General features: G+C 40.0%; 1 protein-coding gene across 1 annotated transcript in view; it reads right to left on the reverse strand.

The window, feature by feature from the left end:
* Positions 1–17,240, reverse strand: part of LOC119519370 (solute carrier family 5 member 4-like) — a 37,462-nt gene extending 20,222 nt beyond the window's left edge. Inside the window, exons 1-6 of the mRNA XM_037816952.1 lie at positions 17,088–17,240; positions 16,307–16,378; positions 14,691–14,795; positions 11,403–11,462; positions 6,612–6,716; positions 1,648–1,753 (exon numbers count right to left, since the gene is read on the reverse strand). Of these exons, the coding sequence (XP_037672880.1) occupies positions 1,648–1,753; positions 6,612–6,716; positions 11,403–11,462; positions 14,691–14,795; positions 16,307–16,378; positions 17,088–17,222 (583 nt within the window). The 5' untranslated portion in view covers positions 17,223–17,240. The remainder of the gene's footprint in view (positions 1–1,647; positions 1,754–6,611; positions 6,717–11,402; positions 11,463–14,690; positions 14,796–16,306; positions 16,379–17,087) is intronic.
* Between the last annotated feature and the right edge of the window lie 9,454 nt (positions 17,241–26,694).

The raw sequence follows: 26,694 nt of genomic DNA on the forward strand, positions 1-26,694 counted from the left end.
TGGAATTTTTATCGTGATTTCCTCCTCAGATTGCTCATTACTGGTGTATAGAAACACTACTGATTTTTGCATGCTGATCTTGTATCTGGCCACTTTGCTGAACACATTTTTTAGTTCTAGTATCTTTGATGTAGATTTTTCAGGACTTTCAATATATGGGACCATGTGATCTGCAAACTGAAAGTTTTACTTCTTCTTTTTCAATTTGGATGCCTTTTATTTATTTTCCTTGCCTAATTGCTCCAGCTAGAACTTCCAGCACAATGTTGAATAACAATGGTGATTGTGGGCATCCTTATCTTGTTTCAGATCTTAAAGGGAAAGCTTCCCCATTGAGTATGAAGATAGGTGTGGGCTTTTCATGTTGAGGAAGTTTCCTTTGATCCTATCCTTTGAAGTGTTTTCATCAAGAAAGGAGCTGAGTTTTGTTAAATGCTTTTTTCTGCATCAATCATGATGATCATGTGGTTTTCCCCCTTCAATTTAATGATGTGGTATATTACATTAATTGATTTTCTTGTGTTGAACCACCATTGCATACCTGGACTAAAACTCACTTGGTTATGGTATATAATTCTTTAATGTGCTGCTGGATTTTATTTGTAAGGATTTTAAAGAGGAGTTTTCCATCTATATCCATCAGAGAGATTAGTCTGTAATTTTCTTTTCCTGTAGTATCTTTGTCTGGCTTTGTTATTAGGGTGATGTTAGCTTCATAGAATGAGTTAAGTAGTTTCCCTTCTCTTCAATTTTTTTTGAAGAGTTTGAGCATGATTGGTACTAATTCTTTCTTGAATGCTTGGTAGAATTCACATGTGAATACATCTGGTATGGGACTTTTCTTCTTGGGAGGTTTTTGATGACTGATTCAATTTCTTTACTTGTGATGGGTTTGTTAGGGCCTTCTATTTCTCCTTGAGTCAGTGTTGGTTGTTTGCGTGTTTTTAGGAAGTTATCCATTTTGTCTAAGTTGTCTAGTTTGTAAGCATACAATTGGTCATAGTATAGGATAGTGTTTTGCTACAATGTTGTACAGAAATAAATAACAACAATCCGAACTCTTTAAACTCTAATTTCACTAGCCTCACAGTCAACAGATATTTCCTTATGAGAGTGTCCTAGGGAAAGAAGACTTGTCCTGAAAACAGTAGATCTGTGCCTCCATCTCACTTATTCTGAACATAGGTTCATTGTGTGAAAATAGCTCTAAACTCTTCTTGATTGCTCAAACTGACATTTTTATTTATTTTTTCCAACTGAATGGGTACAGTTAAACTGTGTTAATTTGGACTCCAACTTGCACTTCCCAGTCTTTATTCTGTGCCTCTATTTCATAATGATCTTCCATGTGTATGAATGCTAGAGTCCTAACTGCCAATCTGGGCACCAAAACCACAGCTGAGCCAAATCATCAATTCCCTACCCTGAGTGCCTGTCTCATTAAGCTTGATAAAGGTGCCCCGTGCCCAATATTACAGATTCTGTTTTCTTTGCTCTGGTTATATTTCTGGGCCTGTGCTTGACTCTCATAGTGGGAACAAAGTGGTTTCCTTACCTTAGTGACAAAGTCAACACTGAGGATCCCATCTACAAGTTGGGATGGAACAAGAAGACAGCATGACTGAGCTAAACATGCGACAGACTCACCAGTAATTGTGTAAATAGCAGTGATAGCCAAGAGGATGAAGATTGCCAGGTAGAGGTCCAGTCCCAATGCTAGCTTGATGAATATGGCTCCAGAAAATATGTCTGACTGAAAGGGAACAGTTAGGATTGAAAAATTGATATGCATTTCATGCCTCTGATTTTTCTGCTTCAATGTATCCTATCTTCTTTTCCTGTAAACTCCTACTCATCTTTACAGACTCTACTGGGCTGTCTCCACAGCAATACCTTCCATAAAGTCTTTTTTGTTGTTTTTTAAATTCAATTTTATTGAGATATATTCACATATCATATAACCATCCGAAGTATATAATCAGTTGTTCACAGTACCATCATATAGTTGTGCATTTATCATCATAATCAATTTTTAAACATTTTCTTTACTCCAAAAAAATAAAAATAAGAATAAAAATTTAAGTAAAAAAGGACACCCCAAATCCTACCCTAACCCCCTATTATTCATTTATTTTTGTCCCCATTTTTCTATTCCTCTGTCAGCATACTGGATAAAGAGAGGGAGCTAAAGCATTTTTAAAATCACATGGTCACACAGTGTAAGCTATACAGTTATACAACCGTCTTCAAGAATCAAGGCTACTGGAATGTAGCTCAACAGTTTCAGATATTTCCTTCTAGCTATTCCAATACACTAAAAACTAAAAAGGGATATCTAAATAACACATAAGAATAACCTTCAGAATGAACTCTCGACTCCATTTGAAATCTCTCAGCCACTGAAACTCTATTTTGTTTCATTTCTCCTCCCCTTTTAGTTCAAGAAGGCTTTCTCAATCCTATGATGCCAGGGCCAGGTTCATTCTTCAGAGTCCCACATTGCCAGGGAGATTTATACCCCTTAGAGTCATGTTCCATGTAGGGGGGAGGGCAGTGGGTTTCCCTGCAGAGTTGGTTTAGAGAGAGAGGCCACATCTGAGCAATAAAAGAGGTTCTCTGGGGGTGACTCTTGGGCACAATTATAAGTAGGCTTAGCCTCTTCTTTGCAGTAACAAGCTTCATAAGGGCAAGCCCAAGACCAAAGGTTCAGCCGACTAAACTGGTAGTCCCCAAAGCTTGCCAGAACATCAGGAATTCCCCAGATGGGGAAGTTTTATATTTCCACATTTTCCCCCAGTCCTTCAAGGGGGCTTTGCAAATACATTTTTATTCTCTGCCCAAATTACTCTAGGATGTATCAGGGCTCCACACTAACCTGTACAAACCAACCAGATCTCACTCTCTATTCAAAGTTTCATGTAATTTCCATAAATTCTTGAACAGTGATCTTCACTCTCTTTTCTCTGTAACCTCAGAGCACTTAATTCATTTCACAATTGAAACACTTACTAAATGAAGTGACATGTCCTGAGACTTTTCTTTGTACCAAGAACTTTACAGAAACACACTTGACATTATTGGAGTATCTTTTTCATATATATTAATAAAGTTGACATTCTTGTTGGCCAAAAACAATTTTCACAATTATATATGATTTTTCCTTTTGCTACAATTATATACAGGTTTGGGTATGTTTTAGGGGAGGATAGGGCAATATTTTTTCTCTGTTCTTAAAAAACATAAGTTGCTAAGAATTATCTATTCCTTGAAACCTTGAGAGAATTTGTTATTTATAATAATTTTGCATCTGAGTAAACTGAGTCACAGGGAGGTTAATTAATTTGCCTCAGGTCACCCAGATAGCAAGTGGTAACATCAGCATTTGGGCCTGTACAGTGTAACTCCAAAGCTTTCCCTGTTCAAACTTTGTTGTACTACCACCATGGTATTTTATTTAAGTATGTCAAGCATACTCCAAAGTATAAAGAAATCATTCTGGGAAGTTGAGATCGTGATAGCATAATTTGTGAATCTTCATTAATCTCCACATAAGAAAGAAGGAGCCAAAAGTAGAAAAACCAAACACACATGAATATTTACAAGAGATTTAGGTGACAAGGTGTTTCCACAAAGCTAAAATGCAAGACATGGGAACAAATCAACCACAGATGAGACTGGCATGTGAAACAGCATCTGGGTGGATTTAGAGGAAAACAACAGCTTTTCTGAAGAACCTGAGAACCAGACAACCCCCAAATAGCAGCAAATATTCACTGGAAAGCACAGTGGGCCAGTTTTGAAACAGTAGCTGAAACTGGAAGAGGTTTTGCTCTATTGACTGGTGGGTGAGAAAATGGGTCCTTCAGCAAGTTATAAAAGAACCAGAACAGTCAAGGTTGCATAAATTCTCAAAAGTAGCTGTCAAATGTATGTATATATGTATGTATATATAAAGGTCATTAAAAGCCATTATAAAAAGCCACTATAAAAGCCATTAAAAGAGGAGACTTTTTTTTAGATTTGAAGCAAGATCTGACATTTTATTATGCCACCAGACATTTGTGTTGGTGAAAAATCACTTCATGATTATCTAAGCCTAGAATCTAACTCTGTTTTATAAACACAAATTACTTACAGCAAATTTATTATACACTGAATTTTTCAATAAGGGCAATTATTTAATCACAGCATCAGGACTACTTTCACAGCCATGCCCCAAAATTTACATATTAAACATACAATATTTTATTATGAATCCTCTTTTTGTTTCTCTTACGTAGTATCATTAAGGAATTAAATTAATAACTTTGATATGTGAAAAGCTTACATTGTCAATGACTTGTATTTCAGGATATTTAAGGGAGTATTATCAAATGTTTGTCATAAAAAGAGGCATTGCATTAACCAGGATTTTCTTTTGCTATGAAGGACATTATTGGGACAATATTTAATATCTGAATAAAGTCTGTAGATTAGATAATAGTTTGAATCCAAATAAATTTCCTGATTTTAAAATTTATAATGTTGATGTTTTAGAAATTGAAAAGTGAAACATTCAAGGGTAAAGGGGCATCATGTCTGCAACAGATTCCTCTGATTCCTAATATATTATCATATATAATATGTATTGATTATATTTTGTTATTATTATTATTATTATTGAAGACTGAGAACCAGCAAACAAGATGAACTTTTCCAAACCTGGGGCAGGGGAGGACTATGAAATTAGTCTTAACTTCTTAAAATTAGTCTTAACTTCTTTATAATAAATCATTTAATGAGTAACCAGGACAGAATCTGTTATCAGAATGCAAAAGAACACAAAAGGTCACACCTCTTAGCATTGTTACTAATATCACTTAAAACATCCTTGGAAGCAAGAATAGACCCCTGCCACCATATCATTCCAGCTGATCACAAACCCTGCACACGCTCTTGGACTTCTCTGCTCCCCTTACCCAGCTTGCTACCATTCTGGTCCATCCTCACCACCAGGAACACTCCATTCCAGGAAGCTGCATACCCCAGGTACCCTTTTGGCACCAGCACCTTGTTGATTTTGCCCCAGCACCTTGTTAATGCTCTTTGGAACCATAAAACTGTAAATGTCAGAGCCAGAGGAGAACTGGGAGGTCGGAGAGTCCAACCCACCATTGAATCTTGCAACATGCAAGCGCAAAGTCTCAGACACCCATGGGCTTCTCTGCTTCCCTCTACCACTCCTAACCCTTTGGTCGTGGGGTCTTTCCTCCTTCAGTTTCCTGCTCCATGAAGAAATTCCAGTAGGGACCACTCCCCTTCCCGAGTGTCCACAGCATATCTCCTATACTTGTCCACATATACTGTATTCCAGTTCACATTTTGCTATATTTACACATATTGCCATAATTCTTACCTCCATAACCATATAGTCATGCAGGAATCATAAACTCAGGACTCTCTGTTCATCCCATCATGGAGCTGAGTATAAAACAGCACATACTAGGGAAATGCTCACACTGTGGTAGGCGGTCTCATGCCATCAAATCTCAGTGGGTGACTTATTCCAACAATGACTTAGCTCAATAGAAGAGCAATAGTGAAGATCAGCTTCTTCTCTCACTAACGTTGAGACAACTGCCTAGACTGTAAACTTGTGGGAGATTATTGCATTAGTCACCTTTCCATGAGAAGCAAATGAGTTACTCTTTCTTTCCTACACATGCTGCTGAATCTTCAAATTTCTTTCTTCTTTCCTCACTGGTTATCTCAAAGGAAAGTAACTTTTAAAACAACTTTTAAATACTTTGAATACTGTTTTACAGCGGCGGTCTTAGATAAATAGAATAGACTTAAAAAAGTCAGTGTATAACATGTAGAATACTTTTTTTCCTAGTTCACGAGTCAGTTTAGCTGAAAAAAAAAAAAAAAAAAAAAAGGAAACCCATACTGGCTTTGCCAAAAAGAATGAAGAGGTTATTGTGCAGTGGAAAATGATGCAGGAGACTAGAGTTCTCCTCTTGTCTACTACAAAACAGCTCTGTCACTTGAACGAAACATTTTGTTCTTTCCCTACATCCATTTGTTCTTATCCTTAATGAGGGGGTGCATTTACACTGGAGCTTCTTGCAACTTAAAAGTCTACTACACACTTATGTGAAATATCTAAATAAGTAAATTCATAGAGACAGATAGTAGATTGGGAGTTAATGGAGGCCTGGTATTGAGGAGAAAGGGGAGATGTTAATGTTAATGCTTGAGGGGTGAAGAGTTTGTGTTTGAGGTGATGGGAAAGTTGGGGTAATGCACGTGGGTGATGGTAGCACAATATTGTGAATGTAATTAACACCACGAAAGGCACAATGGAGAGCAGTTAAGATGGGACCTTTTGAGTTGTATTAATGTTACTGTAATAAGAAGTTTAAAATGGTCAACTACTGTATGAACACAGGTTCTCTGAATCTCTTGCTTTTCCACAAGGACTTGATGGCAAGACCCTAGGTTGCTAAGACATTCCTATTATTCAACTGTGAAGGCTTTCAATAGTCTACACCTCTGTCTCTCTGATCTTAGCACTTCTGCTTCATCAAGGCAATCTCTCAAAGACAGTATACAAAATCAGGTGAACTCACTGAGATTCTCAAAGCCACGCAGATGAAGAGGGAGAGCACAGAGAGGTAGATCTGGAGTCGCTTCCCACCAAACCGCTTCCTCAGGTATTCTGGCATGGTCATGACCTGCACAGACAGACATCAACAGGATTCACCCTCAGAGCCCAGCACAGCTGGGTTATTTAACATTTAGTAAGCACCTTCAGGCAGTAAGCACTGTGCATGGAACCTTGGAGATACAGAGGTGAGAAAGGCAGGACCCCTTGGAAGAGAAGCGAGGCTGGAACGAATGCAGGCGTTGGAGTCAATTTGGGATCTGTTCTCAGTTCTGGCCTTTACTAGAAGTGTGACCTTTGGCAAATAATCTCCTTATTGCAACCATCTGTAAAGAGGAGGTTTAATATGAAGATTCACATGAAGCACCTACAACAACTAACACATGGTAGATACTCATCACATAATTTTTATTATTTTCACCTATAATCTTGCACTCTAGTAGAAATAATATTACTTGTCAATAAGGAATCACAATTATGATGACATAAATAAATAATTAAACAAATAACAAATATACATATGGGTATGCATTTATATCATCATCTTTATTGAAAAGAATAGAATGTCACCAAATCCCTACTTAGAGAAAAAACTGGGATGTGTGTTTATCATAACTGAAATACGAGGTTGGCTTTGTGATAACGAGCATAAAAGTGCAGATTTCTGATTTATTCATAGCACACTGAGCTCATGATTTAGTCTCTCCTAGTGTAAAAGGATGTTAAATAAATATTTGCAAAAACATTCTTAAACAAGAAGGGGAACTTTTGGTGGACCAGGAACTGTGAGGATGTCCTGCAAGTTGAAAAGCCACTGCCAAAAACATGCAAGTGAGTTTTTTGGCAGAAAGTTGGCAGTTTGCACCAAGGAGGCTACAGCATCCTTCAACAGAGCTTGTTCAAGCCTAGAACTGGAAGGGACCCAAAGTTGAGCAAAGGGGGGAGCACATGAAGACCTGCGGAGGGACTGGCCAGAAGGCTTGCTCTCTGAGCATCCTTGTCTCAGGACTTATCCTGGGATATAGCATCCCATGGTCCAAGCACCAGCAGTGAAAGGAAAAAATGTAGGAACATGGCTTAGGGAGATAGGGCAATGCTCCAGTTTGTTGGCAACACCAAGGCTGAAGGGGAGCTGCCACAGCTGTTATGTATTCTGTCCCTAAATTTAAAAAGATTAACAGCACTGAGTTACATATTTGAATGTGGTTAAATGGGGGAAATTTTAGGTCTTATATATGTTACCAGAATAAAAATTGAAAAAAGAGCAAACAAAATTAAAACCATAGGACAATACAATATGGACTATGGTTAACAGTACAATTACAAAAATGTCTTTCATGAATTATAAAAAAAGTACCCAACTAATCCAAGGGGTTAATAATAGGGGGTGTATATGGGAACTCTGCACTTTATGCATGATTTTTCTGTAAATCTACAACTTCTCTAATAAAAAAAATTAAAATAAGGTTAAAAAGAGGGACCTCTTTACAACTATCAGAATGGCAAAAATTAGAATGAAAGAAAATACCATGTGTTGGTGAGGAGGTAGGAAATTTGGAACTCTCATAATAGTAAGTAGCAGCAGGGCAGCTGGCTGTAGCCATTCTCAATAGCATGTTGCAGCACTTAGTGGATTTATGTAAATAAACACCCAGATATTCTGGGACATATTAGATAGAACAATGGTTCCCAACTAGGGGTGAATTTTCCCCCTGACCCAGGTGACATTTGAAAATGTCTGGTGCTCCTGGTATCTAGTGAATATAGCCCAGGGATGCTGCTAAATATCCTACAATGCACAGGACAGGTCCCTACAGCAAAGAATTATCTGTCCTATATGTTAACAGTGCTGAGGTTGAGAAATCCTGGCTTAGAGGTCTATAAGAAGAAAGGTACAAGATATTCATCACCATAGTATTTTTATTTACTTTCAAAATTATTTACTTTAAAAATTTACATACAAGTGGGGACTCAGACAGAGTTCATTGAAGCATTATTCACAATAGCCATAAGGTGGAAGAACTCAAGAGTCCATTAACAAATGAATGGATAAATGAAATGTGGTCTATCTATGCAATGGAGTATTATTCAGCCATAAGAAGTGAAGTGCTGGTACATCCTGCAACATGGATGACCCTTGAAGACATACTGTTGATTGAAATAAGCCAAACACAAAAGGACAAATATTGTATGATTTCTCTTAAACAAAATACTTTGAATCGGCAAATTTATAGAGATCAAAAGCAGATTAAAAGTTCCCAGCAATAACAGGATTGGGGAATAAGGAGTAATTGCTAAATGAGTATGAGTTTTGGTTTAGGATAATGAAAATAATCTGGAAAGAGAAAATTACACAGTATTGTCAATGTGCTTAATGTCAAAGAACTGTCCTCTTAAAACGGCTAAAATGATTTCTATGTTATGTGCACATATATAAGTCATGAGTTTACAGAAAAATCATGCATAAAATATAGGGTTCTCATACTGTTATGTATATTTTACCACACTTAAAAATAAATTAATTTAAAAATGTACATACAATAAAATTCCTTTTGATGTATGAGTTTTGTCAAATGTACACAGTCAAGTACCTACCATAACAGTCAAGATAAAAAACAGTTCCATCACCCCCCCCCCAAAAAAAAATTCCTTCGTGCTATCCCTTTGTAGTGCTAGGGAGTTGGAGAAAATCTAGGAGTCCCTCAGTAGAGAAGTGAATGAGTAGCAGCCAAAAGTAATAGACTGGGCATGTGTATAGAAGTGTGCAATTCTAAATGACAAACCCAAATAAGAAAAATAACAATAAATTCTGTAGCAGGATAGCATTTATGTAAATATTAAGTATATATGTACAGACATACATACATATATACACAAAACCTCTATAGAATTCCAAGGAGAAAGAAGTACTTAGTAACACAGTAAATACATTCAAGTGGACACTTGCAGGAAGAAGGTAAATGAAAGGTGGGATAGAGAGGGAAAGGGAAACAAAACATAATAAGAGAGGACTTTAGGCAGATTTCAAATGACAGTATGCCATGAACTGAGGAGTGTGATAAATACTCTTGTTCTCCTACACTATTGTGATATTATATATATATATATATATATATATATATATAGTGTGTGTATGTGGTGTGTGTTTATATATATGTATGTATGTATGTATGTATATATATAATGATTAGCACTCCTGTTCTGTGAAACTGAAGCACAATAAAAAAAAATGTGAGCAACTGATAATTCTCCAGAATTAAGAAAAACATAGGACTTCACATTGAGGGTCCTGCTGAGTGGTGCCCCAGCCCCACAATGGCCAGGTGCATCAGGTCCCACCCATCTCTCCATCTCCAGCCCCAGCATCTGTGCTTCATCTATATGGAACCACTGCCAGGTCCCCACAGGTATCTCATGCTCTCTAATTTTGGGCTTTGAAACACTATTCCCACTGCTTGGGGCACCCTTCCTCACCCTCTTTGCCTGGCTGACATCTCCCTCAGGGAGGCTTCCTTGAATGCCCAGAATGGATTAAGAGCTCTTCTATAGTGACAAGACAGATTTCCTACATGGGACATCCAATTTATTTGTACTTACTGGGAAGGGATGACTTCTCGTTCACAGATGCATTTCCGACACCATGCACAGTGCCTGACAGGGAATGGATTCTTAACCAATGTTTCAGAAGAGAGGAATTTCCATGTCAATAACTCCAGTCCAGCTCTCCTTCCTGATCCCCTGCAAATCTGTCTCCCACAGCCTGCTGGGCATCTCCATGTCCTGAACTACAAGTACTCACTCAATTCCAAAGTGAGCTTATTGTTTCCTCTGTCACTCATCACCTCATCCCACTCTGGAATTCCCCACTCTGTTAATGGTGGCCTCAGGCATCTAGACCCCCAGGCTTGACTTCTTAGGATTGATCTGATTGCCTCCTTCTCCACGGCCTTCACCTCTAATCCACCACCAAACCTGTCATCCTTATCCCAGACACATCTCTCCTTCCTCTCTGTTTCTTGCCTAGAGCCTCATGTAGCATCATATGAACTTCCTCATTATCTTGCCTTCAAGTAGATTCTTGATCAAGTCCATTCTTCACTCAGCTGCTTGAGTGAAGCTTCCAAAAACCTGAATCTCATCATGACTCTCAACTTCCTGAAAGTCTACACTGACTGCCTATTTCCAGGAGGACAAAGGGCACACCCTTTAAGTCTACACTGCCCATAAGCCCTTCACAATAGAGCTCCACCTACACCTGCAGACCCACTTCCATCTCTTACTATTTTTTTCTCCTATATACCCTGTATTTTAGTAAAATTTTACCTGTCCCTCAAACACTCCAAGTTTTTCTATGATTTTCAGCTTCCATAAATTATTTCCTCTGAATCTCCATGATCTCAATTTCCTACCTAAAAGGTGGCCCTTATTCTTCAAGGTTCAACTCAGGTTACCTCTGGGAAGCTTTTCTTGAAGCACATGGCTGGTCCCAGCTTCAGTATTCCTGTACCAAGCTGGGCTGACTGCAATCACAGGGATCAATGTGCAAGGCCACTACCAACTTGTCACCTGGCTGCAGCTACATCCTATACTGAAAGCCTGTCTAGGGCTTTCTTTGTCACCTGTATATTTCTAGCAACAGGTCAGTGAGTGCCAGGTACCAGTGTTCCTCGATTGAGCAGAATTAATGACTGAATAAGTGAATGCATGAAATACACCTGACAGATGAGCACAACAACACCCATCTGCAGATACTCACCCCAGCCTTGATGTATATGGGAACAAAAAACCAACCTAGAACCAGCAACAGCAGCAAGGCCTACAAGAAACCAAGAAGAGTATAAAGTTAAAGAGGCTTGGCTGTGGACCTTGTCATTTTATGATCTGACTCTGAAAAAAATAAGTTTGCTTTGATTCTGTCCCACTCAACACAATCCTTCCCTTTGTTTACATGAGTCAGAAGCTATGGTGTCCTGTGGCTTAGCATGTGATAAAAGATGTGTTTAAAAAATGGACAGAAGACACACCCAGAGAACCACTTTTGTTGCTCACATGTGGCCTCTCTCTCTCAGCCCACTTGCAAATAAATTCATTACCATCCCCCAACATGGGACATGACTCCCAGGAATGAGCCTGGCCCTGGCATCATGGGACTGAGAATGCCTTCTTGACCAAAAGGGGGAAAAGAAATGAAACAAATAAAGTTTCATTGGCTAAGAGATTTCAGATAGAGTTCAGAAATCATTCTGGAGGTTGTTCTTATGCACTATATAGACATTCATTTTTTTTTAATCTTCATTTTATTGAGATATATTCACATACCACGCAGTCATACAAAACAAATCATACATCCGATTGTTCACAGTACCATTACATAGTTGTACATTCATCACCTAAATCAATCCCTGACACCATTAGCACACACACACAAATAACAGGAATAATAATTAAAGTGAAAAAGAGCAATTGACGTAAAAAAGAACACTGGGTACCGTTGTCTGTTTGTTTGTTTGTTTCCTTCCCCTATTTTTCTACTCATCCATCCATAAACTAGACAAAGTGGAGTGTGGTCCTTATGACTTTCCCAATCCCATTGTCACCCCTCATAAGCTACATTTTTATACAATTGTCTTCGAGATTCATGGGTCTGGGTTGTAGTTTGATAGTTTCAGGTATCCACCACCAGCTACCCCAATTCATTAGAACCTAAAACGTGTTGTCTATATTGTGCGTAAGAGTGCCCACCAGAGTGACCTCTCGGCTCCTTTTGGAATCTCTCTGCCACTGAAGCTTATTTCATTTCCTTTCACATCCCTCTTTTGGTCAAGAAGATGTTCTCTGTCCCACGATGCCAGGTCTACATTCCTCCCCAGGAGTCATATTCCACGTTGCCAGGGAGATTCACTCCCCTGGGTAGACATTCATTTTTTAGTTTCTAGTGTATTAGAATAGCTAGAAGGAAATACCTGAATATGTTGAACTGTAACCCAGTGAACTTGATCTTGATGGTGATTGTATAACTACATAGCTTTTACCATGTGACCATGTGATTATGAAAACCTTGTGACTGGCATTCCCTTTATCCAGTGTATGGTGTATAGGCAGATGAGTAATAAAATAAAGACAAAAGTATATAAATAATAGGGGGGATAGGGGCTATGGGATATTTTGGATGTTCTTTCTTATTTTTATTTCTTCTTTATTTTGGAGTAATGACAATGTTCTAAAATTGGATTGGTAAGAAATGCACAACTAAATGATGATACTGTGAGCCATCAATTATACACTTTGGATGGATTATGAAGTGTGTGACTATATTACAATAAAATTGTATTAAAAAAAGGCTATGGAAGGGCTGTGGCTTCTTTCACAAGTTCTGACCTTAACAAAAAGCTTGAAGCTCCCTGTCACTCTGATAAAAAATAAAGAACTTCCCTAGAATATTAAATCCCAGGTATGTTCAAATGACTGATATGTAATAAAAATTTTTGTTCAAGCAGTGTCATAAAGATAAACAAGTTTTATTCCAGTAGAAAAATGGACAGAAGATAAAGGGTCCTAACCCAGGTTGACCACTGGAATATCACAATCTTTGCCAATAGGAATTATTTTTGAATAGTAGGAATTATAGGCAGATGACAAAGCAATGAGAAAGAAAGTAGGAGACAGAATAATCTTCCCAGTGCACCCTATGTCTTGCCAAATAATAGTAATGATAATAGTATAATCTTGCATTAATACATAATGTTTACAAATTGCCTTCATATATATTGCTCATTTTACTCTCATATCAACTAGGTGAGGCAGATATGGATAAGAACAATCATTCCTATCTTATAGAGGGGGAACCTGAAGCTCAGATATTAATGAAGTCCAAAGTCATATGGCTCTAAAAAGAGCAGCCTGACTTTCTGCATCCCGATCATCACACTCACTCGGGCCATAGGTCATTCTGTCCATGCCTCTGGAGGTTGGGTCCATTCTGAAGTCCACGACACTATCAAGATAAAACTAGGGAAAGAATCTCCCACAAGGGAGTGGCCCAAGCAGTGGGAATGATCCAAGGCAACTTCCCAAATCCATCTGGGAATGGTCTGTTTACACTTTCACTATGATCCAACTTTCTTCCACACATACATCTCCTCTGATTGATGTATACCACAAATACATGCAAAAAACTAAAATGAGTAAGAGAAAAGAACAGAAAAGAAACTCAGACAATTCAAGAAATATTTATAGCATGTTCACTAAGTGCCCATCCACGTCTAATATAATGGGCTGGTATGAGTGGAAGAGGGGACATGGCCTCTGTCCCTAAAGAAGTTAGGGTCTAAGTAAATAGACATTTCTTCTATAGGTGAAATGATAATAGAACAATTAAGAACTCAATCACAAAATCTTGAAGAGTTTACCTACTAGCCATCAAATTATTCATTCCTCACTATACTGTCTCTATCTTGATCAGGTCACACTTATTAATTCCTACTCATCCTCCTGATGTCAGTCCCAGGAAGCTCCCTCAATATGTGCCAATCCCCACCCATTTACCAGGAGAGATGTCCCTCTTGTGTATTCACTCAATACTCTGTCCATGCTCCTGTCCTTGTACTTCCTATATAAATTGACACATGTCTGTCTCTCCCACTGGAATGCAAGCTCCCCAAAAGGAAGGACTGTGGGGTTTTCAGTTTAATTCTCGGTATCTAATTCAGAGCTGGACACCTAGTACGATGGCTCAGAAAGAAGAGATACAAGTGGGAGCTAAAATGACCAAGGAAGTCAAGTGAAAATGGGCTTGAATTGGATAGAAATGATATTCCTGGTGGGAATAACTCCTTGCCCAAACATGCACAGGTGAGGAATTATAAGTCTGGAATTGTTCAAGCAAAATGGAGCTACCTGGGGAAGGTCCTGAAGGTCAAACAAGGAGTAGATTAGGGGAACGTTAAATTAGAAATCAGACCAAAGGGGAGTTTATCCTATACAGTCTCCCAAAAAACATTCTTGGATATGGGGTGGATTTAAAGGAAAAAGTGATGTCACTTACATTCCATTCAAATGCTGCCGTGGCGATGCCTGAAGCCGCTCCTGTTCCAGCCAAGCCCACGAAGTGACCACTGCCAATGTTACTGGCAAAGAGAGAGGCTCCCATCTGGAATCCAAAAGAAGATTAGGATCAGAGTTGAAAGATCAAAATCAGACTTCTTTAAATGGAAATGTTGAGATGTATGTTTCAATCACTGCTCCTTAGGGTAGGAATCAGAGAACTACAGACTGTGGGAGTTGTATTGGAACACAGCAAACCCATTGGTTTATGTATTGTCAATGGCAGTTTTGTGCTATAACAGTAGAGTTGTGTGGTTGCAACAAGAAACCTATAGCTAACAAAGTATAAAATACTTATATTGGAGTCTTTTATAGACCAAGCTTCCTGACTCCTGCCTTAGGGGAATAATGATCCATCTAACTGCACTCTCTGTATTGAGTCCGTCCTTGCCCAAGAATTGCAAGACCTCCTCATCAGCTTCTGCCTCTTTAAACAGCCTCAAAGATCCAAAAGCGAAGGAAAAAGGACCTCTTCACCATCCTGTCATCCCTGGGATTCTTTCCTCAACCATACAATTTCCATCACCTTGCCTACTAGTCTTAAGTTTCAAAGTTTAAGAGAGAACTCTTGATTGGGCACAGATGAGCTCTGGTCCTAACAGAACATAATTGGGGGTGTGGGACTATTGTAGGGCCATTTCATCAAGCACACTTCTCTGTGTTCCCACATTTCCAGTCTTCTGTATAATTGCCTTTTCTATTCAGACATTTGTGGCTTTGGGATTTGTTGAATCTTGAATGTTTCATAAAAATAGTTGTAAAAAGGCAATGCCTGATTGGACAGCCAAATAAAAGTGCATTTCAAGCTCGTAGTTGGTTACTGGTTGTCCTCTTTAATTACCCTGTCCAGATCAATTCCCAATATCCATTTTCCTTCATACTATATGTCAGTAAACTTACTGAGCACCCATGTGTACCCAGCCCAGTTTCAGTTCTGTTTGGATTCAGAGGAGAAGACCTACACTCTTCTGCAATGGGGAGGTCAGGAGGAGGCCAGATATCGAAACTCAGCAAGGAAAATACCACCTTACAAGAGTCAAAGAGGCATTGCCATTAGCACATCACAGGGGAACATGTAATCCATTACCAGTGATATACTCAGAATAAAAAGACTAAGTGTGCAGGTGAGGACTGGAGGGAGTGAGGAGGCTTCTCACATAAAGAGGGACTTTAGCTGGATTTTAAAGGAGGAGAGAAGAGAAAGGGGAGACTAATCCAAACAAGAAGGACATCATTAGCTCAGGAATGGGAACAAAGAAGGAATGTGTTGGGTACATTGAATGAAGCCAGAGAACAAGATCCTTGATGAGGAACAGGGAAAAAGAATATGAAGTCGAGTTTGAACTAGAGATCCTTAAATGCCAGATGAAACCTGTTGTCATCTGGTGATAAACCATAATTTACTAAAACTATAGAGCTGAGCCCTAAGGCCAGGGATTTAGGAAAAGAGATGCCAGCAAGTAAGCAACCAATGTACATCAGAAATTATGGTCATTCCCAATATTTTCTTTATTCAAACTTAAACATATACAGGAGATTTATTCCCAGGAAACTCACTGGCCACCAGGACATATCTCGACCAGCCAGGAAGAAGCCTCCAACGGTGCCTCGGTTGGTCCTCAGCATGGCCTGAGCATAATGGAGGAAATGAGAGGGTCATATCACAGCTTATGCACCCAAGACATCTCAGATGCACAGGCCAGGATGCTGACAGAGGTGACTTTTTAGCACTGTGAAAGAGAGAATCATTTTGCTGGAAGCTGTGATACAGCATCATTGTTTAAAGGGCTTAAAATCATTGTTTCATAAAATCCCTGAGCTTGATGGAACTTGAGAAATCATATTTCTCAACTTGTCTCCTAACTACTCTGTTTATTTTCATTTAATCAGACATTGTGAGGCACTGCTAAACTGTGCTTTGAAGAAAATTTGGCCTCAAACTCATTAACTAAAAAGAAAGGAAGAAAGTAAATGAATTAAGCATTCAGCTCATAAAGTTAAAAAAGGACCAAATAATGAAGGGAAGCAAAAGAAAGGAGAATACAAAAATAAATTATTCACTGATGATAGGTGCTAGAGATGCTGAACAGAATGAGTCTGAAGTTTTTAGTGTTGGCTCTGTTTTCAACAAACAGATTGTTAGGAGAATAAATTAACTCATGCAACTCAGTGTAAGGATTATCTATGTCATGCACAAGAAAATGATTCTGATAGAAATGCAATGAAATTTGTAAATGCCATCTGATTTTCTTAGCTTTGTCACTCCACACCTCTCCCTCCCTAAGGTGTTTTCCTCCCATGCCTTGTGCCCACCCTGAGAGCCCCACTTACCACTTACCCAAAGCCCAACAGCCATGACCACTATGAAATAGATGACAATGACAGAGATGTCAGCAGCATTTTGGATGTGCTCTGACATCACAGATGGCTCCTGGGTCCCAGATGTGATGCTGGGGCTTAACGTGCTGGCCATGATTGCCAGCAGTGCCGTCCCCAGGCCATTGCTAGCCTCTTTGTTATATACAATCTGGGTTAATAATCAGCCTAGGCACGTGGGTCTTTATAACAGAGCCTGCTCTTGCATGTGGGGACCTTTAATCCTCTCCTCCAAAGCCTAGCTCTGAGGTCCTGACCCTCCAGCAGTCAGTCTTGGCCTAGGTGGAGTGTGAGGATAAAGGGGAAGAGGCCAGAAATGGGGTGAGAATTGGAGGTGCAGGTTGAGGTCTTCACTGAGTGGAAAGACAGGGATGGGGATGGTGGATGATGATCCTGAACAGAGCAGACACAATTCTTGAGCAAGTAACTCTATCATTGTAATTGAAGATAATTATGCATTTTTTGGTTTCCAAATCCTTGTGTTTTTCTGGAACAGGTTATCTGAAGTGGGCTTCATATGACACATCGAGACTGTGGCAGCTGATGCAGGAATGGGAAGTGGATGTACAAGCACATCACATGGGTGCTGATGGCAGTTCTGTGACAAGTGGGGTGCAAGAGGCTGCATCGGGAGTTTTGGCCGGTGAATCAATCTGTAAAGCATGTGATGGTGATTCCCAGGACTTGGGACTCATGACCCCAGGATCGTTGTCTTCTAGAAGCTAGACGTAAAGCCCCAACACCCTTGGTTTGCATTACAGCCAATCTGACTTTTCTAGCCTTTATCTTGACCATGTGGTCTTTGAGACTGTCCAGGGGTCCAGAGTCATTGAAGAGGAATCTTCTTACTCCTGAGGGAGAACCAGAGCCAGAATATATTATCAACCAGGTGCTGGGAACCCCTTGAAGACCAGGAACATCTATGTCGGGGAAGATGGAGTCTTGTCACCCATGTAAGCAGGGAGAGAGAACCACATAGATTTCAAAATATGGAGTATAGACTCCAGTGAAGACTCATCTAGAGTAACACTCTTAGGCTCCCTGACCTTTATAAACTTCATCTATAAAATTTTAATGCACTCCCACCAGGATGGAGACCATCTACACTAATCTTTATGAGCCAATGATCAATAATCAAGATGAAAAAACAATAAGAGCTGTCATCACATGACCTCACCAGGAGGTGGATCTCAGGCTAATTGTTACAATGTTTCAGTAGAGTACTGCTGTTTTGAGAGAAGGATGCCCCAAAGTGATGAATCTGCTTCCATTATGAGACAGTATCAAACCTTAAGGCTTTCAGTGAAGGTCAGGGTCAAGAACTGAGCTGAGAGCTGAGCTGAACTGCCAAGTATCAAAAGGAGCTGAACAGAGATGCAGCAAAAAAAGGACAATTCTCACTTGTTCTGAACTCTGGAGGAAGGTAAAGACCTGAGAAAGATCCCACAAAAGCTGAATCAAAGAAAGAGAAAAATATCATGTAGGAAACTTCCATACCAGACAGGATGGTCATCTCCCCTCCCTTCTCACTCAGTCACATGCAACTTTGGAAATGCCCAGGCAGCAGCCAGGATCCCTTCCACCTCCCACCAGGAACACAGACTATAAAATCTCTCAAAGTAGTGAGACAGATCCCCACCTATATCCAGACATAGAAATCCAAGCTCACAGGAACTCACAAAAGGACTTAAAGCACTGGGGAGGGCAGATTATAAAGGGACAACAAGGAGGAGTTTCCAAAATGGTGGAATAAGGAGGGAATGGCAGAATATTCCCCCAAACAGCAAGTAGCCAGGAAGAAACTGTCCAAATCTACTGTTTGGGGACCCAGGAGACAGAGTCCCAGATCAATGAAAGATGAAGAGTCTGAGAAATGTTGACTGTGGATGTGTTTCCAGTCATGGGTCCTGGGGCCCATTCCATACCCTTAAGGAAAACAGCAGCAGGCAGCCCAATCCTTGCCTGGGGTATGGCTGCAGACTGCAGGGCTGGGGGTCCTCTGCCGCAAGCACAGTGGGTGATAGAGACCCACACTGAGCCAGATTTTGTCCATCAAAGCTAGGGCACAGCCCTTCCTGGTCAGATGCTGTGGGCTTCAGGAGGTGAACAGCTTCTGAGGAAAAGTCACCAAGCAGCACCACCTGCTGGGCAGGCCAGAAAGTGCAGGGCAAAATTGCAAGGTTTTCCAGACATTATCCCAGGCCCTTCAGAGCTGTTCTACACCAAGTGCCTGGGGATAGGCTTTGTTTTGGTTAAGAAATATGGGTGACCTCACGATCAAAAGCAGTGCCCTGATACAAAACCTGGCAACAACTAAATCCTAGACAAGAGAGAGAAATTGACCTTCAGAATAGACCCATCAAGGTAATCAGATAACCAGAGACCAGCCAAACATCACAAGGAAAACTGAAACTCAAGAAGTGGCCCAGTTAAAGGAACAGATAAAAAGTTGTAGAGGACACAAAATGTGGAACAACCAATCAAAGATTTTCAAACAAATCTCCTGAAATTAAACTAGGAAATGAAGGAAAATGTGTATAAAGAGATAAAGGATATTAAGAAGACACTGGAAGAGCATAAAGAATTTGAAAGAATACATGGAAAAATAACAGACATTATGAAATAAGAATCACTGTAGATGAAATTATAAATATACTGGAGAGGAGGTGGGGCAAGATGGCAGTGTAGGAAGGTGTGGAATTTAGTTTGTCCTCTAGAGCAACTAGTAAGTAGCCAGGAACAACTAGTATGTAGTCTAGAAAAATTGTTTGGGAGACATCTGTGACTGGATACACATCATACAACAGTCTGGAATGGGTAGAAGGACTGAGACCACAGCATAAAACTGTAAAGAAAACACTGCAAACAGCATAGCTGGTGCCTCTTCCCCACTGGCATGGCAGGCTGAGTTAGAACACTTCCCTGTTGGAAAAAGAAGTTGTCTCTGCTGAGAGCGAGGGAAAGTGGTTCAACAAGGCTCCAATCATAGTTTTAATTAACAAGTTTGGATGACTGAATACAAACTATGAGCACAGGTAAATCCAGACCAAGTAGGAAATGAACCCTGAGGTCTCTCCCAGCAGAGAGGGGCAGAGTAATGGAAAAAAAAACAGAGGTTTTTGGAGTTGGCTGAACTCAGAATACTGGAAAGGTGATGTGTCCTAAGAAAAGGGGCACACAGAACTGCATACCATCTCTGGCTCTTGACTGGTGAAACTTGGGGTCTTGGGAGTGGATCTGAAGAGAGGATTTCTTTCTTTTTCTCTTATTCCAAGTAACTCATTAGAGAAAGCCTCACACATTTTCAATTGTCAGCATTGACCCAGGCAGGGGTGAATTTAAGATAGTCAGACAAAGGAAGAAGTCAATTGAAGGAGATAATTTCCTTCAGGGCTGTGCCAGTTTGAGTGTATTGTGTCCCCCAAATGCCATTATCTTTATAGTCTTGTGTGGGGCAGAAGTTTTGGTGTTGGTTAGATTTGCTTGGAGTGTGCCCCACCCAGCTGTGGGAGATAATTTTGATGAGATGTTCCCATGGAGGCGTGGCCCCACCCATTCGGGGTGGGCCTTGATTGGTGGAGCTATATAAATGAGCTGACTCAAAGAGAGAAAAGAGAGTGCAGCTGGGAGTGATGTTTTGAAGAGAAGCAAGCTTGCTGGAGAGGAACGTCCTGGGAGAAAGCCGTTTTGAGGCTGGAGCTTTGGAGCAGATGCCAGCTGCCTTCCTAGCTAACAGAGGTTTTCCGGAGGCCATTGGCCATCCTCCGGTGAGGGTACCCGATTGCTGATGTGTTGCCTTGGATGCTTTGTGGCCTTAAGACTGTAACTGTGTAGCGAAATAAATCCCCGTTTTATAAAAGCCAATCCATCTCTGGTGTTTTGCATTCTGCAGCATTAGCAAACTAGGACAGATTTTGGTACCAGAGAAGTGGGGTGCTTTTGCTGCTGAGTCTGCAAATACCAAACATGTTGGAACGGCTTTTTAAGTGGATAAGGGGAAGATTCTGGAAGAATTGTGAGGAGCGTGATAGAAAAGGCCAAAACTGCTTTAAAGAGACTGTTTGTGGAAATATGGACTCTAAAGATACTTCTGATGAGGACTTGAGCAGAAATGATGAATGTGTTGTTGCAAACTGGAAGAAAGGTGATCCTTGTTTTAAAGTGGCACAAAATTTGGCAAAAATGAGTCCTGGTGTCAGATGGAAGGAAGAATTTAAAAGTGACAACCTGGAATACTTAGCTGAGGAGATCTCCAGACTATCTGTGGAGGATATACCCTGACTTCTCCTTGTAGCTTATAGTAAAATGTGAGTGGAGAGAGATAAACTTAGAACTGAACTCTTGGGTTCAAAGAAACCAGAAGCTGATGGCTTAGAAAATTACGAGCTTCCAGGGGGTGGAATCCCAGAGGCTACAGCCCAACGTGAGGATGTAACCAAACACAAAACCCAGCCGCCATTTCAGTACAAGCCAAGATTGGAGATGGAATTATCCAGAAAGGATTTGTGGAAAGTCCTATTGTTTGATGGCTTTGACCCCTGTGTGCTTCATGCAAAGCCAACAGAATTTTTGCGAGATCTTTATAGACAGAGCCATTGCCGGTCTGGACTGGAGGAGACAGACAAGGAAAAAATTAAAGGAAAAATTTCTTCAAAGACAGAGCCGTGGAGGTTGAGGTCTGGAGTCAGGAGGTCTAGGGCTGAGAGAGCGGAGCAGCCCACATGCATGGAAAGGGTGAGTTTGCCCTGGAGGTCGAGGGCGGGCCTTCCACCTCGTTGCTCAGGAAATGTCCTGCCACCCCAAGCCCCAAAGAGGGTGGAGCACATTCCCAGGGAATTGGGGAGAGCCTGGCTGCCACCACGCTGTTCTGAAGGGGTTGAGCGTGTGCCCCGGAGATGGAAGGGAATCCGGGAGCTGCCCCGATGTTTGAGGAGGGTGGGGCCGAGAAGGTGGTCTCCCCAATGTGTGGATATATTGGAGCACTCACCTAAGTGTTTGGAGAGGAAAGGGCTGCCGAAAAGGCTCTTAGGAAGGGTTAGGCTCCCGCTCTCTCAAGCCCCAAGGATGCAACATTGTTCTGTAAATGACTCTCGGACTTTGAAATCTAATGGACTTTGTCCTGTGGGTTTTAGGAACTGTTTTGCTCCTGTTAACCCTGTTTTCCTTACTGTTTCTCCTTATGGCAATGGAAATGTTTATCCTATGAATGTCTCTCCTTTATGTATTGGAAGCACGTAACTTGTTCTAAGTCCACAGATCCACAGCTAAAGAAAGATTGTGCCTTAGAACTGACCAAGCCTAAACTGATTTTGATGGGATTTTGTACTTAACTTTTGTTACTGAAATGATTTAAGTTTTTGTGAAATGAATGTATTTTGTATTTGGAAAGATAATGCCATTTTTGGTTCCAGGGGGTGGAATGTGCCAGTTTGAGTGTATTGTGTCCCCCAAATGCCATTATCTTTATAGTCTTGTGTGGGGCAGAAGTTTTGGTGTTGGTTAGATTTGCTTGGAGTGTGCCCCACCCAGCTGTGGGAGATAATTTTGATGAGATGTTCCCATGGAGGCGTGGCCCCACCCATTCGGGGTGGGCCTTGATTGGTGGAGCTATATAAATGAGCTGACTCAAAGAGAGAAAAGAGAGTGCAGCTGGGAGTGATGTTTTGAAGAGAAGCAAGCTTGCTGGAGAGGAACGTCCTGGGAGAAAGCCGTTTTGAGGCCGGAGCTTTGGAGCAGATGCCAGCTGCCTTCCTAGCTAACAGAGGTTTTCCGGAGGCCATTGGCCATCCTCCGGTGAGGGTACCCGATTGCTGATGTGTTGCCTTGGACGCTTTGTGGCCTTAAGACTGTAACTGTGTAGCGAAATAAATCCCCGTTTTATAAAAGCCAATCCATCTCTGGTGTTTTGCATTCTGCAGCATTAGCAAACTAGGACAAGGGCATATCTTCCCTAAGGAAAGGGGGGAGCGGTGCCCAGTTCAAGTGGTAGCTGTCCTTCAGAGAATTCAGACTCCAGGGAATGGGGAAAAAAACAGAAACAGCTTAAGCTTGGCCTCTGACTCACTCTGAGTCCCCTGGCAGAGACAGTGTCTGCTAAGAATTAGAGGCACTGCACCTCTTTATGCCAGTGGGGAGCTACAGGCTGACAGGCACCACCTGCTGATCAGGACAGGAAAAGTGCAGAGTCTAGAGGCCTCACAGGAAAGTCTGACAACATGCTTGGTCTCATCCTTGGGGAAACATGATACTAATTATGGTTTCTTCCTGGGATCTGGGCCCATCTGGTCTGGGAAAATCTGATTGGGGTAATCAAGGAAACCAGATGCCTAGACAACAAAAAATTATGAGTCACAGTAAGAAAAATTAAGATATGGCCCAGTCAAAGGAAAAATCTTATACTTCAATTGAGATACAGGAGTTAAAACAACTAATTAAAGGTTTTCAAACAAATGTGCTAATCAATTCAAAAATCAAATCAATGAGTTGAGGGAAGATATGGTGAAAGAGATGAAAGATATAAAGAAGACATTGGGTGAACATGAGGAAGAACTTGAAAGTTTGAATAAAACAATGGCCAGAACTTATGGGAATGAAAGTCACAATAGAAGAGATGAAAAACATGAAAAGAACTCTTTACACTTCTTGGAAGGCTGACAAGAGCCACCTTCAGGACAGGATAGGAAAAGCAAAGAGTTTAGAGGCCTCACAGGAGGGTTTCAGTCTCAGGGAAACTCCATATCCTCCTCCTGAGACTTGGGATCTGGGCATCTCTGAACTGGGAAAATATCTTTGGGGTCAACTATATCTGAGGAGACAATCTCACAAAAAGGTTACATAGGCAGGGCAAGAAACAGAAAAACAAGAGGTAAAAAAATTCTTATGAGCTACATAGAAGTTAAATTGGAGGTCTAGAATAAGCGAACTGAATACCAAAGGATAGAGAACAAAGTCAACCAACAAAAAGACCCCAGGTAAAATAGTGAAAATGAGCTCCAGAATAAAGTAATCAAGAAAATCAGATGCCTAGACAGCTTAAAAGAATGAGACATGCTAGGAAACATGAAAATATGAACCAGCCAAAGGAACAAACTAATAGTACAACCAGGATATAGGAGTTGAGACAACTAATGTTAAATCAATTCAATGAACTGAGATACAGGAATTGAAAAAACTAATTAAAGATATTCAAACAAATTTCCTAAACCAACTCAACAAGCTGAAGGAAAATGTGGGAAGACAGATGAAGGATATAAAGAAGACCCTGGATCACCATAAAGAAGAATTCATAAGCTTGAAAAATAAATGGCAGAACTTTTGGGAAGGAAGGGCATGATAGAAGAGATGAAAAACACAATGGAGACATACAACAGTAGATTTGAACAGGCAGAAGAAAGAAACACTGAACTGGAAGACAGGCATTTGAAATCATACACACAAAAGAACACATAGGGTAAAGAATGGAAAAATATGAGCAGGGTTTTAGGCAGCTGAAAGACAACATGAAACACATGAATATATGTACTATGGGTGTTCTGGAAGGAGAAGAGAAGGGAAAAGGGGCAGAAAGAATAATAGAAAAAATAGTCATTGAAAATTTCCCAACTCTTATGAAAGACATAAACTTACAGATTCAAGAAGTACAGTGTACACCAAGGAGAATAGATCCCGATAGACCTACTGCAAGATACTTACTGATCAGATTGTCCAATGCCAATGAAAAAGAGAGAATTCTGAAAGTAGCAAGGAAAAAGTGATTCATCACATACAAGGGAAGCTCAATAAGACTATGTACATATTTCTCTGCAGAAACCATGGAGGCAAGAAGGCAGTGGTATGTATTTTAAGATACAGAAAAAGAAAAACTGCCAACCAAGAATACTATATCTGGCAAAACTGTCCTTCAAAAATGAGGGAAAGAATAAAATATTTTCAGACAAACAGACACTGAGAGAGTTTGTGAATAACAGATGGTACTACAAGAAATACTGAAGGGAGTGCTACAGGCTGGTAAGAAAAGACAGGAGAGAGGTGTTTGGAGAAGAGTGTAGAAATGAAGACTATCAGAAAGGGTAAAAGGAGACATAATAAAAATCATGTATGACATATAAAACCCAAAAGACAAAAATGGAAGAAGAAAGTACTGCCCTTACAGTAATCACACTAAATTTAAATGGATTAAACTCCCCAATAAAAAGACAAACTGGCAGAATGGATTAAAAAACAGGACACAACTGTATGTTGTCTACAAGAAACTCACTTTAGACACAAGGACAAAAGTAGGCTGAAAGTGAAAGGCTGGAAAAAGATATTTCATGAAAACAACAAATAGAAAAAAGAGGGAGTAGCCATATTAATATCAGGCAAATCCACAGGTAAAACAATTAAAAGAGACAAAGTAGGATGATAAATATTAATAACAGGGATAGTTCATCAAGAAAATAAAAATTCATAAATATTTATGCACCAAGCCAAAGTGCCACTAAACACGAGGCAAACACTGAGAACACTGAAAGAAGAAATAGATACCTCTACAATAATAGTTGGAGAATTCAATACACCGCTCTCATCAATGGATAGAACACCTATACAAAGGATCAATAAGTAAAGAGAGATGTTGAATTTTATGATAAATGAACTAGACTTGGCAGACATTTATAGAAGACTACACCCCACAAAACCAAGATACAAGTTTTTCTATTCTCATGGAACATTCTCTAGGATAGACCACATGTTGGGTCACAAAGCAAGTCTTAACAAATTTAGAAATATTGATACTATATAAAACACTTTCTCAGAACATAATGGAATAAAGTCAGAAATAAATAACAGGCATAAGGTCATAAAATTCACAAATATGTGGAGGCTAAACAACACACTCTAGAAAACCAGTGGGTAAAGGAAGAAATTATGAGAAATTAGTAAATACCTTGAGGCAAATGAAAATGGAAAGACAACATATCAAAACTTGTGGGATGTAGCAAAGGCAATGCTGAGAGGGAAATTTATTGCCCTAAGTGCCTATATTAAAAGAGAAGAGAGAGCAAAAATTGAAGAATTAACTGTTCACCTGGAGGAACTGGAGAAAGAACAGCAAACTAACCCCAAAGCAAACAGAAGAAAAGAAATAACAAAGGTTAGAGTGGAAATAAATGAAATTGAGAACAGGAAAACAATAGAATCAACAAAATTGAAGTTGGTTCTTTGAGAAAATCAATACAATTGATGTGCCCTTAGCTATGCTAACAAAACAGAAAAGAGAGTGGGTGCAAATAAATAAAATCAGAAATGGGAAAGAAGACATAACTAATGAGCCCACAGAAATAAAGGAGATAATGAGAAGATGATATGAGCAACTATATGCTAATAAACTGGAAAACTTACATGAAATGGGCAGTTTCCTAGAAAAGCATAAACAACCAACACTGACCCAAGAAGAAATAGATGACCTCAGCAAACTAATCACAAGTAAAGAGATTTAGTCAGTCATCAAAAAGCTCTCAAAAATGAAAAGCCCAGGACCATAAGGCTTCCCATGTGAATTCTCCTGAGCATTCAAGAAAGAATTAGTA

Source organism: Choloepus didactylus, chromosome 23 (genome assembly GCF_015220235.1).
Source record: "Choloepus didactylus isolate mChoDid1 chromosome 23, mChoDid1.pri, whole genome shotgun sequence".
NCBI classification, from domain to species: domain Eukaryota; kingdom Metazoa; phylum Chordata; class Mammalia; order Pilosa; family Megalonychidae; genus Choloepus; species Choloepus didactylus.